Genomic DNA, 12,070 nt, shown 5'->3' on the forward strand with positions numbered 1-12,070 from the left:
CTGCAAATTCAGAAGGGCACAGCACCTAGTCACCAAGTCTGCTGTCTTACAAGAAGGTTAAAGGTTATAAGAGAAGGACAAGCAAAGTGTTATGGGGACCCAGAGAGAGGGGGCTGCATTTTGATTGGGCCGGGGGATGGGGCCACAGAAAATTCCAGCACCAACAAAACAATGAGAAATAAAGACACTTGTTTCAAGTGGACACTGGAGGTAGATCAGAAGAGAGGACATTTGGACCAAAGAAAGCTTATGTGAAAGAATTAAGGCACAACCGTATATACTGCTTTCAGGGAAAGTCGAAAGACTGCTGTGACACACAAAACGAGTTAAGTAATTGTTACAATTTTCTTTTCAGGGAAAGAAAAGTGAGAAATGTAAGTACGGACTACTTATTTTTATTTTTTAAACTCCATTGGTATACAATTGATACACAAATAATTGCATGCATTTCATATAACAATGAGTTTGGACATATGCAAGAACTCGCTATTTTTAATAATACTTTTCATGATTAATACTATAAAATTCAAAGCCATACACATTTGTCTGGGCCAAATGAAGTTATGCCAGAAATAACTGTGTAGCTTATCACCATATCACTCTCGATAACCTTGAACTCTTTGTCATGCTTTCATTTCTTTTCCCAACCTAGGGAGATATTTTGAGTCAGCGGGAGGCTGTTTTAGAAAGAAATGAAATGATAAAACTACAAAGGAATAGAATTCTCAAGGAAAAGCTCAAGGTGAGTTAACAGATTTCCAAATGTGTTTTTTGGCTTTTCAACCACTCAGATTTTCAGAAACAGATGTCTACTGGGTCTTGTGTAGTTGCCACATCAAAAGCTTTGGAACAAACAGTTTGGAGTCAACTTAGTCCTCCTGGTTAATAACTTTGTGACTTTTGGCAAATTACTTCTCCCTGAGCCTCCACTTTCTCATCTATAAAATGGGGAGTTGATAACATCTACCTCCCGTGGTTGCTGGAAGGATGGGTTGAGCATACGGTCCACTGAGAGAGAGATACCCATAGGTGATATCAGAGGTCATCACACTGTTTGAGGATGATTCGAGGGAGGAATGCATAGGGTGCCGTGGGGACACACGATCTTCTCCAGATCTCACTAGCACGCAGAGAGGCAGTGTTGCAGAGAGGTGCAGGGAAAACTCCTCATGCCCTTGGGCAGAATTATAAAGAAGCAGCAGTCTTTAGTAAGGTGAGGATGTGGGCGAAAGGGCCTTCTGCAGAAGCATTGGGAGATGCGGCTGGAGCTATTTTTTCATTTTTTAGAGAGAGAGAGAGAGCTGGAGCAAGGGGTTGAGGAGATGGAGGACAGGAAGGGCAGAAGGAGAGAGAGAGAATATCTTAAGCTGTTTCTGTGCCCAGAGCAAAGCCCGACACGGGACTTGATCTCATGACCCTGAGATCATGACCTGAGCTGAAATCGAGAGTCAGATGCTTAACTGACTGAGCCCCCCCAGGCGCCCCCCTGGGGCAATTCCCCTGTTCTGTGGGAATCTCTGTATTTTCTCAAATTATTTTTTGTTATTCTGCCACTAAAATAAAGTTACAGACATAAATCTCCTTACTATAATTGTCTTATACAATGATACAACTGAAACCAATTTTAAGATAAACTACAAACAAAACATAGAAGTGGTATATTGGGGTCAGCATAATGGGATAGATGTTTTGGTTTTGCTGAAACTAAATCTTTGGCTCTGGGTAATAGTAAAAACATATGGCCCAAGGTCCAGTTCTATATTTAATTGCATTCTGCAGTTTGAATTCAATTACATTGATGCAGAAAACGTCTGATGTACAAAGTGGAATTGAAATTTTCAAAACTTTTGTCTCTAATTCAGAATAATCAGACCTTGCACTTAAGCCTAAACCTTTGACCAACCAATTCTTAAATGCTGCTTTTAATGAGGCAATAAGTGAGCAAACCTGTTCCTAGTCTCTTCAGCTTTCTTGCTGGCATTCAAGAAATATGCATTTAACGAGTACCTCATCATTTTGTTTCTGGAAACAAAAACACAAAGTATTTCAATACACAATTCACAACTACATTTATTGCTAATAAATGTGGTGCGTTGGTGCATATGAAATAGGGTTTGGACAACAGTGAGTCAGCTTGCCGGGTGACTAGGATTCTATCATACAAGTCCTTTTGAGGTCTGCACGCCTACACCTCTGAGGGCCAGGTGATACCTTAATTCTCCGACCACTTGACTTCAGCTGAATTATTGTGAACCCTTCCCCTGTACTGCATGCCTTCATTGGAGCAAATTGAATCTTAATCATAGAAAATATGAGGCAGAAGTTGATTATAAAGCAGTCATTCCTATAGATGTCTATGCTGATTTTTTATTATAAAAATAAAAATTAGGAAAACGTATTGTAAGAAAAAGGACAGATCCCTGAGGCTCCTTTTGTAGAGCGTAGTCTGGAAATACTATGTATTTTAGAAAGATTGTTTTCTCAGCCTTAAGGAGAATGGGTGGGGGGAGGGGCAAGTGAAGACCAGATGCCGAGAGAGACCTGTTGGGGAGGCTTTTCCTGTAATCCCGCTGGAAGAGCTAGGAGCTTGAACAAGGCAGTCACTACAGCCCTAGAGGAGAGGAGAGACCTTCAAGAGATGTTAGGGAGCTTATACCCCCAAGTCCGGATGACTAATTTTATGTGACCGGTGAAAGAGAGCTGGGTGTTTCCGTTCTCAGGTGCGTCCTTGGAGCTAGGTATGACACAGCTTTAGGGTACCTGGAATGAAAACCATCCCACTCCTCCGGTGTGTCTCTCCTTTGCTCTCACGCTATTAACACACTCACGACAATTTTTTTTTTTTTAATTGAAGTACAGTCAACGCACAATATTATATTAGTTTCTGGGGTACAACATAGTAATTTGACAGTTCTATACATCACAAAACCATCACCACCAAGTAAGCCTAGTTATCATCTGTCCCCATGTTGTTACAGTGTTAGTGACTTTAGTCCTTATGCCGTACTTCACATCCCCATGACTGACTTAGTTTATAGCTGGAATTTTGTACCTCTTAATCCCCTTCACCTGTTTTGCCCATCCATCCATCCCCCTCCCCTCCCGCAACCACCTGTCTGTTCTCCACATTTGTGAATCTGTTTCTATTTTGTTTTGTTTGTTCATTTGTTTTGTTTCTTATATTCCTTATAAGTGAAAACATATGGTATTTGTCTTCCTTCATCTGACTTGTTTCTCTTAGTGTAACTTCCTGTAGGTCCATCTGTGTTGCTGCAAGTGGCAAGATTCCATTCATTTTTAGAGCAGAGTAGTATGCCACTGTATGTGTCTCTAACATATCTTCCCTATCCATTCATCCATCAATGGACACTTAGGTCACTTCCATATCTTGGCTACTATGAATAATGTTGCAGTGAGCAGGAGGGTGCATAGATCTTTTTAAATCAGTGTTTTCATTTTCTTCAAATAAGTAGCCAGAAGGGGAATTGCTGGATCATATGGTATTTCTATTTTTAATTTTTTCAGGAACCTCCATGCTTATTTCCACAGTGACTGCACCTATTTACAATCCCATCAACCGTGCATGAGGGTTCTTTTTCCTCCACAGCCTCACTAACACTTATTATTTCTTATCTTTTTGATAAAAAAAGATCTGATTGGTGTAAGATGATATCTTGCCATTGTAAGTAGCATTTACATGGTGACTAGTGATGTTGAGCATTTCTCATTTGTCTGCTGACCATCTATATGTCTTCTTTGGAAAAATGTCTGTGCAGTTCCCCTATTCATCTTTTTGTTTTCCTCTACCCATTTTTAATTGGATTATTTGTTTTTTTTGGTGTATTCTCCCATGAACTGTTTATATATTTTGGATATTAACCTCTTATCCCATGTAGGATTTGCAAATATGTTCTTCCATTCAGTAGGTTGCCTTTTTTTTGGTTGACTGTTTCTTTCTCTGGGCAAAAGCTCTTTAGTTTGATGTAGTCCCAGTTGTTTATTTTAGTTTTATTTTTATTTTTTTATAAACATATAATGTATTTTTATCCCCAGGGGTACATGTCTGTGAATCGCCAGGTTCACACACTTCACAGCACTTACCATAGCACGTACCCTCCCCAATGTCTATAACCCCACCCTCCTCTCCCAAACCCCCTCCCCCCAGCAACCCTCAGTTTCTTTTGTGAGATTAAGAGTCACTTATGGTTTGTCTCCCTCCCAATCCCATCTTGTTTCATTGATTCTTCTCCTACCCCCTTAACCCCCCATGTTGCACTCCACTTCCTCATATCAGGGAGATCATATGATAGTTGTCTTTCTCCGATTGACCTATTTCGCTAAGCATGATACCCTCTAGTTCCATCCACGTTGTTGCAAATGGCAATATTTCATTTCTTTTGATGGCTGCCCAGTTGTTTATTTTTGCTTCTGTTGTCTTTGCCTGAGGAAAGAGATCCAAATAAATACAATGTCCAAATGTTTACTGCCTATCTGTTCTTTTAGGAGTTTTATGATTTCAGGCCTTACATTTAGGTCTTAATCCATTTTGAGCTTATTTTTGTATATGGTTTAAGAAAGTCGTCAAGTTTCATTCTTTTGCGTGTAGCTGACCAGCTTTCCCAACACCATTTGTTGAAGAGACTGTGTTTTCCCCATTGTATATTCTTGCCTTTTTTATGGTAGTTTAATTGACCATGCAAGCATGGGTTTATTTCTGGGCTGTCTTTTCTCTTCCATTATCTATGTGTTGGTTTTTGTGCCAGTATCATACTGTTTCGATGACTATAGTTTTGTAGTATGGTTTGAAATCCGGACTTGTGACACGTCTAGCTGTTTTTCTTTCTCAATGTTGCTTTGGCTATTTGGGCTCTTCTGTGGTTTCATACAAATTTTTGTATTATTGGTTTTAGTTCTATGAAAAATGCTTTTGGTATTTTGATAGGGATTGCCTTGAATTTGTAGATTGCTTTGGGCAGGATGCACATTTTAATGGTATTAATTCTTCCAGTCTATGCTAACACAGTTAACAACACTCTGACATCGGTGTTGGGATTTTTTGCCCACACTGAGCAGTTCTCTGTGACACTACATTCTTTTTTCTTTTTTTTTTTTTTTTAGGTTAACATGTAGTGTATTATTAGTTTCAGGGGTAGAATTTAGTGATTCATCAGTTGCACATAACACCCAGTGCTCATTACTCATTACATCCCAGGCCCTCCTTATTGCCCATCACCCAGTTACGCCATCCCCCTACCCACCTCCCCTCCAGCAACTCTCAGTTTGTTTCCTAGAGTGAAGAGTCTTTTAGGGTTTGCCTCCTTCTCTGTTTTTATCTTATTTTATTTTTCCTTTCCTTCCCTTCCCCTATGTTCATCTGTTTTGTTTCTTAAATTCCACGTTTAGTGAAATCACATGGTATTTGTCTTTCTCTGACTGGCTTATTTCACTTAGCATAATAGCCTCTAGTTCTACCCACGTTGTTGCAAATGGCAAGACTTCATCCTTTTTGATGGCTGTGTTTTATATATATGTGTGTGTGTGTAATGCCACATCTTTTTTATCTATTCATCTGTCAGTGGACAACTGGGGTCTTTCCATATTTTGGCTATTGTGGACAGTGCCGCTATAAACATTAGGGTTCATGTACCCCTTTGAATCACTATTTTTGTATCCTTTGGATAGATACCTAGTAGTGCAATTACTGGGTCATGAGGTAGGGCATCCTACAATTTAATTGAAATTTAGTTGAAAATATTTTCCTGGACATAGCATCAGATTCTACAGGTGAAGGGCTCAGTCCCACAATACTTCCCCCTACTTCAGATGCCAACTGCAAATAGTAAGTCCCTAGTTTACCCACAACTTACATCTGACTTAGCTACAAATTGAAGGTCCCCATGATCTCTTTCCCCTTGGATTCAATTATTAACTAGAACAGCTCGCAGAATGCAGGGAAATAATTACTTACATTTACCAGTGTTTTTTTTTTTTTTTGAAGATTTTATTTATTTATTTGACAGACAGAAATCACAAGTAGGCAGAGAGGCAGGCAGAGAGAGAGGGGGAAGCAGGCTCCCTGCTGCACAGAGAGCCCAATGCGGGGCTCGATCCCAGGACCCTGAGATCATGACCTGGGCCGAAGGCAGAGGCTTTAACCCACTGAGCCACCCAGGAGCCCCTTACCAGTTTTTTTTAATACAATAAAGACTAAAGATACAGATGAACAGCAAGATGAAAGGGAAAGGTCTGGGAGGGGTCCAAATGCAAGAACTTCTGTCCTCACGGCGTTGGGCTACATCACCCTCTTGTTATGGGGATGTGTTTGCCCACTTGGAAGCTCTTTGAACCCCATCCTGTTGGGGTTTTATGGAGGCTTCCTCACAGAGTCATTGTCAGTTACTCTGTTTCTAGGCCCTCTACCATCTCTGGAGAATGGGGTGTGGGTGGAGTAGAGCTGAAAATTCCAAACTTCTAATGACCTGACCTTCTGTAACCAGCCCCTATTCAGGAGCTCACCCAGAGGTGCCTCATTAGAAAAAGAAGACACTCCTCTCACTGAGGACTAATTCTAAGGGATTTCGGATCTGTGTCAGGTACTAGAGTCAAAGACCAAATATTAGAATAAGAGATAGTTCTAGGGCTCTTACCACTTAGGAAATGACAATGGTTTTAGGAGCTCTGTGCTGAGAACTGGGGTCCAGAATTAATGTTAGAACCAAAGATTGTCCTAGCACCCCAATTTATAAGGAATTCCTGTGTCAGAATCTCGGGGCAGAGACCAATACATATATATTTTTCTTCTTATTATTATTTTACTTGGTTTGAGGACTCATGGCTTTTCACGGAATTACTGTGTTCTTTTTATTGTTCCCGTTCACCTCTTGGCCAATGGGAGTCTGTAATTTAAGCTGGTTCCTTTTAGCCTTACCCAGACATTTTTAAAAAATATTTTTGTTCTTTGGCAACAACAAGATACTCAGGCTCCTTTTATTTTTCCCTGCCACAAGATAGGGAGACCTCCTACTCTCAAATAAACCTGGGTTTCTTTTAGTAAAGAACCATGCTAAAAATAAAAGTTGGGGTGCTAGAGATCCATATCAAATGAAAGCAAAAGCAGTGGGCAGGGTGATATCACTGCAAAATTATTTTAATGACGAAGCTATAAAAGAGATTTTTTTTTTTTTTGAAAATGGGTCATGATTTATATTACTGATCTCAAGCTACCTCCAACTTTACTATCCCTCTTTTGATTCTGCTTTTATCTAATATCCCTCCTGTTTTGGGCTACAAGCTTTCTCCTCTCTCATATATCATATCTTCTTACAAACTTTAATATCTATGGTGCTATACACTGTTCTAACAAACACTGTGTGTAAATTATAACAGTGACTCATCTTTCCATGGGATAATCTGATGAGTATCCACTCACCTCTTGGATCCTACTTTCCAGTTGTAACTGTTTCTATATCTCTTTTATAATGACACAGAACCTGCATACTATAGTCGCTTCATTGGCACTATAAAAATATTTCTCTGTACTATAATGCAAGCATAAGTGTTAACTAATTGTCAGAAGTTTTTAGAAGAGGTACACAGAATTTAGAGCAAGATTTTAAATAATGTAAACACCTAGGCAAAGTGAGGCATACTCCTTTCTTTCAATTGTTCTAAAACCCTACTTAGATTTAATTCCACATCCGTTTCATCTCCTAGTAGAAAATAGTTTCAGCTTTCCCTAAACTTTTTTGCTAGAGTCAAAACTCTATCAGAAAGGGAAAAAAGTTAATCTTGGCAGATCTTTTGTATTATTTCAGCCCTGACTGTTGTGTGTGGGACTTCTGGAAGCCTACCCAGGCATCTCTATCCCAGCCTTGACTGCACGGGCTCACAGATTGCCAGACATGTGGTCTCTCGCTTCTCCCGGTGGACTACTCGCTCGGCTCTGTTGTGTCTTTGCATCAGAAAGAGATGGACAATTCTCCACGGTTCTCTAATGACCGACCCCAAACACCCATGCGCGCACACACACAACCCTTTATAGTTTTTCTCTTTTCTTTCTTTCAAAGATTTTTTATTTGAGAGAGAGAGTGAGGCGGGAAGGGGCAGAGGGAGAAGGAGAGAGAAACTTTAGCAGACTTTGTGTTCAGCATGGAGCCTGACTCAGGGCTCAGTCTCATGACTCTGAGACCATGACCTGAGCGGAAACCAGGAGTCGGATGCTTAACCAACTGAGCCACCCAGGTGCCCCTTCTTTTCTCGTAAGTGAAAATAAGGAGCGATTATGGAACAATATCTGTGTCTAATCCCAGTGGGACTTCTCTGTGATGATGATTTTTCTAATCATAAAAAAGATTTTCTCACATTCATAATTCCTTGACATTTAAGACCATGCTTTACTTATACATTGCCCTGCTTTTAAATGCATCTGATTACTAAGTACCCAGCTAAGAAACTTGCATTTTCACAGCACCTTTGTCCCGTGTTGTATGGTGTAGATAAATATTTAACAACCAGATCTCTGTTTAAAAAGAAAAGAAACAAAGCAAAAAAGCCCTGATTTCTAGCATTTGTTGGTTCCCAAGGTGTAATACTCCCACCTTGCCAAGTTCAAGGTACCAGGGTGATGTCACTAAAGGCAGAATTGATTACAGCCAGCTCTAGCTCTTTTTGTTTTTCCCGTAAAGCATCCTGGGTACTTTCCCCTTCTCTGAACATTTCAGTACACCTTGAACTATTTTATCTATATATTTCCTTTTGAATTGTTATTCTTTTAAAATAATTTTTAAAAAGATTTTATTTATTTTTTTGACAGACAGAGATCACAAGTAGGCAGACAAGCAGGCAGAGAGAGGAGGAAGCAGGTTCCCCACTGAGCAGAGAGCCCTACGTGGGGCTCAATCCCACAACCCTAGGATCATGACCAGAGCCGAAGGCAGAGGCTTTAACCCACTGAGCCACCCAGGTGCCCCTAGAATTGTTATTCTTAACTCCCAAGAGAATAGTTTTTCTGCAGGGGTTTTCTTACAATGTCCAGCCTTGTGGGGTGTGGACAGATGGGAACACCTGATGTACGGGTGTGCTGTGTTCCTTATGGGGCTCTTGCAGGGTTGAAAGTGAGTGAGCTGAAGCTTGCTGACAGTTCTTATAAGGCCTGTGTGTTGTTTCCTTCACCATGATTGAACTATTCTGTTCCCTGTGTCTCTCACACGTCAGAGAAAACTGCCCGGTGACTCCAAGGTTCTGGAGGCTTCTGACCTGGTGTATACAGTCAGCGCCCAGGAATACTGGCAGCAGGCTCTCCTCACTGAGGAGGAAACTGGTAATTTATATATATATATATATATATGTATTTTTTTAAAATCTCAATTACTGGAATTCTCAAGATGAAGCTTGGCATGCTGAATTTCCCTCTCTAGAATTTTCTGTGACATTTCCAGCTTGTCACAGTTTCTATACATATTAGCAGATGTATCCGTTTTTCTCTCTGCATTGCTGTGGTGCCAGAGACTAAAGTTCCTCTTTCATCCAATTTTTACCACGAGTTGGTGGAGGTCAGAGATTGGGTTGTTATTTCCTAAGTATTTGGTTTGCAATTCTGCACTCACCTAGCTGCAAGTATTAGATGTATTTACCCAGCATCTGGTGTATGCTTTGTCCCTAAGGAAGAAAAAGCAGAAGACATGACCCCTTTCTTCCCAGAACTTAAAACCAAGATGAGGAGCTCGTACTAAGCCATGTGTAAAAATCAAGGTACAAATAAGGCTTAGTTAAATGGTGCCATGAATATTATAGAAGCCTAGAGAACCTAGAGGTCTGTGTGACTGGAGCACGCAGTAGGAAGTAGGCGAGCAGGCAGGCTCTGAACTTGACATTGTCCTGAGCTTAAAATGGCTTAAGATGTGCAGGCATTTTACCATACACGTCTGCGTGGGAGAGGAGGCAAAGGGGCAGAAAGTAAAAAATGTTGCTAGAAATGGGGGAACTTCTTGAACAAGGATATAAAAGAAATAATCAGCATGGCATAGGCAAGAAATGATACAGAAGCATTTCCATTTATGGGAATAATGGGGAGAAAAGTCGGATGACGCCTTTTATCTTCTGACTAACAAAAGGTTAGGGCTGAGATGAATTTCTAATCCAGAAATCCCATTCAGCGGAGATTCTCATCCTTCCTACAGCAAGCACGAGTGATTTTTGTATTACGGGTTTTTTGATATAGATGGAAAAGTCTGGGGGAGGGAAGAGCTGAGACTCTGGGACTGTGAGCACCTTTGGTTCAATTCTTTGTGAGTAGCATTCCAGAGGGAAGTGCCAATGTTTCTAACCAGCCTGCACTTTTCTACTTAGTTGGACTTATACCACTAAATAAAAGTTAGTATTCATGATTGCTGATCTACCATTCATCATTGTTGATCCTAGACATAGAAAAAACATCCCCAGAAAAGTTGGTGGAGTGGGCAGTCATCCCACGTAGGACCTTAGCTGTAGTTAAGGCTGACTGCCATTCCGATCTGTTCATTTTTGTGAATTCTCTTTGCTGTGAACTCTGCCCTTTTCAAATTGTTTGTGCTGCCTGTGAATTCCAGAAATCCCCAGGTTAAGAGGCTATATCCGGAAAAGACTCCTGGACAAGAAGAGGAGGATGGTGACCAAGTATGTGACTGAAGCCTTTGGTTTATTGCTCCTCACAGACAGTTTCAACTGCATGGAAAACCCGCCGGTATGGAAGAAACTTATTCTCTGCCTCCCAGCCTGGGCAAAACATTCCCTTTTACTGAGTTAGGAAAATAACTTCTGATATTTTTTTTTCTTTTCATATAAAAGGAAGATACTAAGCTCAGAAAATCTAAAGAGAACAAAAAGATAATTCGAGGGTTACAATGGTGACATTTGAGTAAAAAATGAAGGAATGATATTTTGCCCGAGACAGATGGGTTGAGAGAGGAAAATGTAGAAATGATCAGCAGCTACTTTCACCTCTCCTTGGAACTTGAATAAGATGGAATGTGTTTAAGTGATAACAGAAGTGATTTGTTTCACCCTCGTAGAATACAATTCTTGGTTATCCTACAGAAACATGGTTATGCATACGTCCAAAAATTTTTTCATCTTTCTATGGATTTCATTTATACTTAGCTGCTATCAGAATCTCAAACTCAGAGCAGCCTAGTACAATAATGTGAGAGGAAGGGAGCTAACAGGGACATTCAGCAAAGAGTTTAGGTATATATTTTCACAGTCTGGAATGGTGGCTGCTGAATGACCAGTTCCAAATTACTCTTCTCATGGGAATAGACAAATTTATCTCTTTGATAGATGATTTTTTAAAAAAGTTTTTATTTATTTATTTGACAGACAGAGATCACAAGCAGGCAGAGAGGCAGGCAGAGAGGGAGAAAGGAGGAAGCAGGCTCCCCGCCGAGCAGAGAGCCCGATGCGGGGCTCGACCCCAGGACCCCGAGACCACGACCTGAGCTGAAGGCAGAGGACCCAACCCACTGAGCCACCCAGCCGCCCTGATGATTTTTTTTTTTTTTTTTACCCTAAAATAAGATGGATTGGCTGCTAAGTTAGAGGCAAGGGAGAGTTTTGGAGAAAAATCTGTCATTCCAATCAATCACCAACTATACTGCTTCTTTGTGAGGCATTTACATTTGAATTGCATTTGAATATATAAATGGGCAGTCCTATTGTAAAACAGAACTCTGACCCACAGCCTGCAGTAACCTGCCTGGGAAACCAACTCCATATCTACAATGAACAGCTCAGGAGGGCGGCCTGCTGTAAGTTAGATTCATAGGGAATCAAAGTGCTATCTCTAGTAACAATCCAAGAACCTAAGCAATAATGTTTGTAATAATCAGACCCAAATGGGCTGATGGTTACTAACTGACAGCTTCCCTAATTTTTTTTTTAATTTACTTACTTTTTTCAGCGTAACAGTATTCATTGTTTTTGTACCACACCCAGTGCTCCATGCAATCCGTGCCCTCTCCAATACCCACCACCTGGTTCCCCCAACCTCCCACCCTCCACCCCTTCAAAACCCTCAGATTGTTTTTCAGAGTCC

The 12,070-nt window shown here is 40.6% G+C and overlaps 1 protein-coding gene across 4 annotated transcripts in view; it reads left to right on the forward strand.

Moving 5' to 3' along the window:
- NUGGC (nuclear GTPase, germinal center associated) overlaps positions 1–12,070 on the forward strand; it is a 52,597-nt gene that overhangs the window by 22,549 nt on the left and 17,978 nt on the right. For all 4 annotated transcript variants that reach the window (XM_032332326.1, XM_032332325.1, XM_032332322.1 and 1 more), the window contains exons 9-12: positions 356–374; positions 653–742; positions 9,214–9,319; positions 10,587–10,720. In XM_032332326.1, the coding sequence (XP_032188217.1) occupies positions 356–374; positions 653–742; positions 9,214–9,319; positions 10,587–10,720 (349 nt within the window). The remainder of the gene's footprint in view (positions 1–355; positions 375–652; positions 743–9,213; positions 9,320–10,586; positions 10,721–12,070) is intronic.

The sequence above is a fragment of the Mustela erminea genome, chromosome 2 (genome assembly GCF_009829155.1).
Source record: "Mustela erminea isolate mMusErm1 chromosome 2, mMusErm1.Pri, whole genome shotgun sequence".
NCBI classification, from domain to species: Eukaryota; Metazoa; Chordata; class Mammalia; order Carnivora; family Mustelidae; genus Mustela; species Mustela erminea.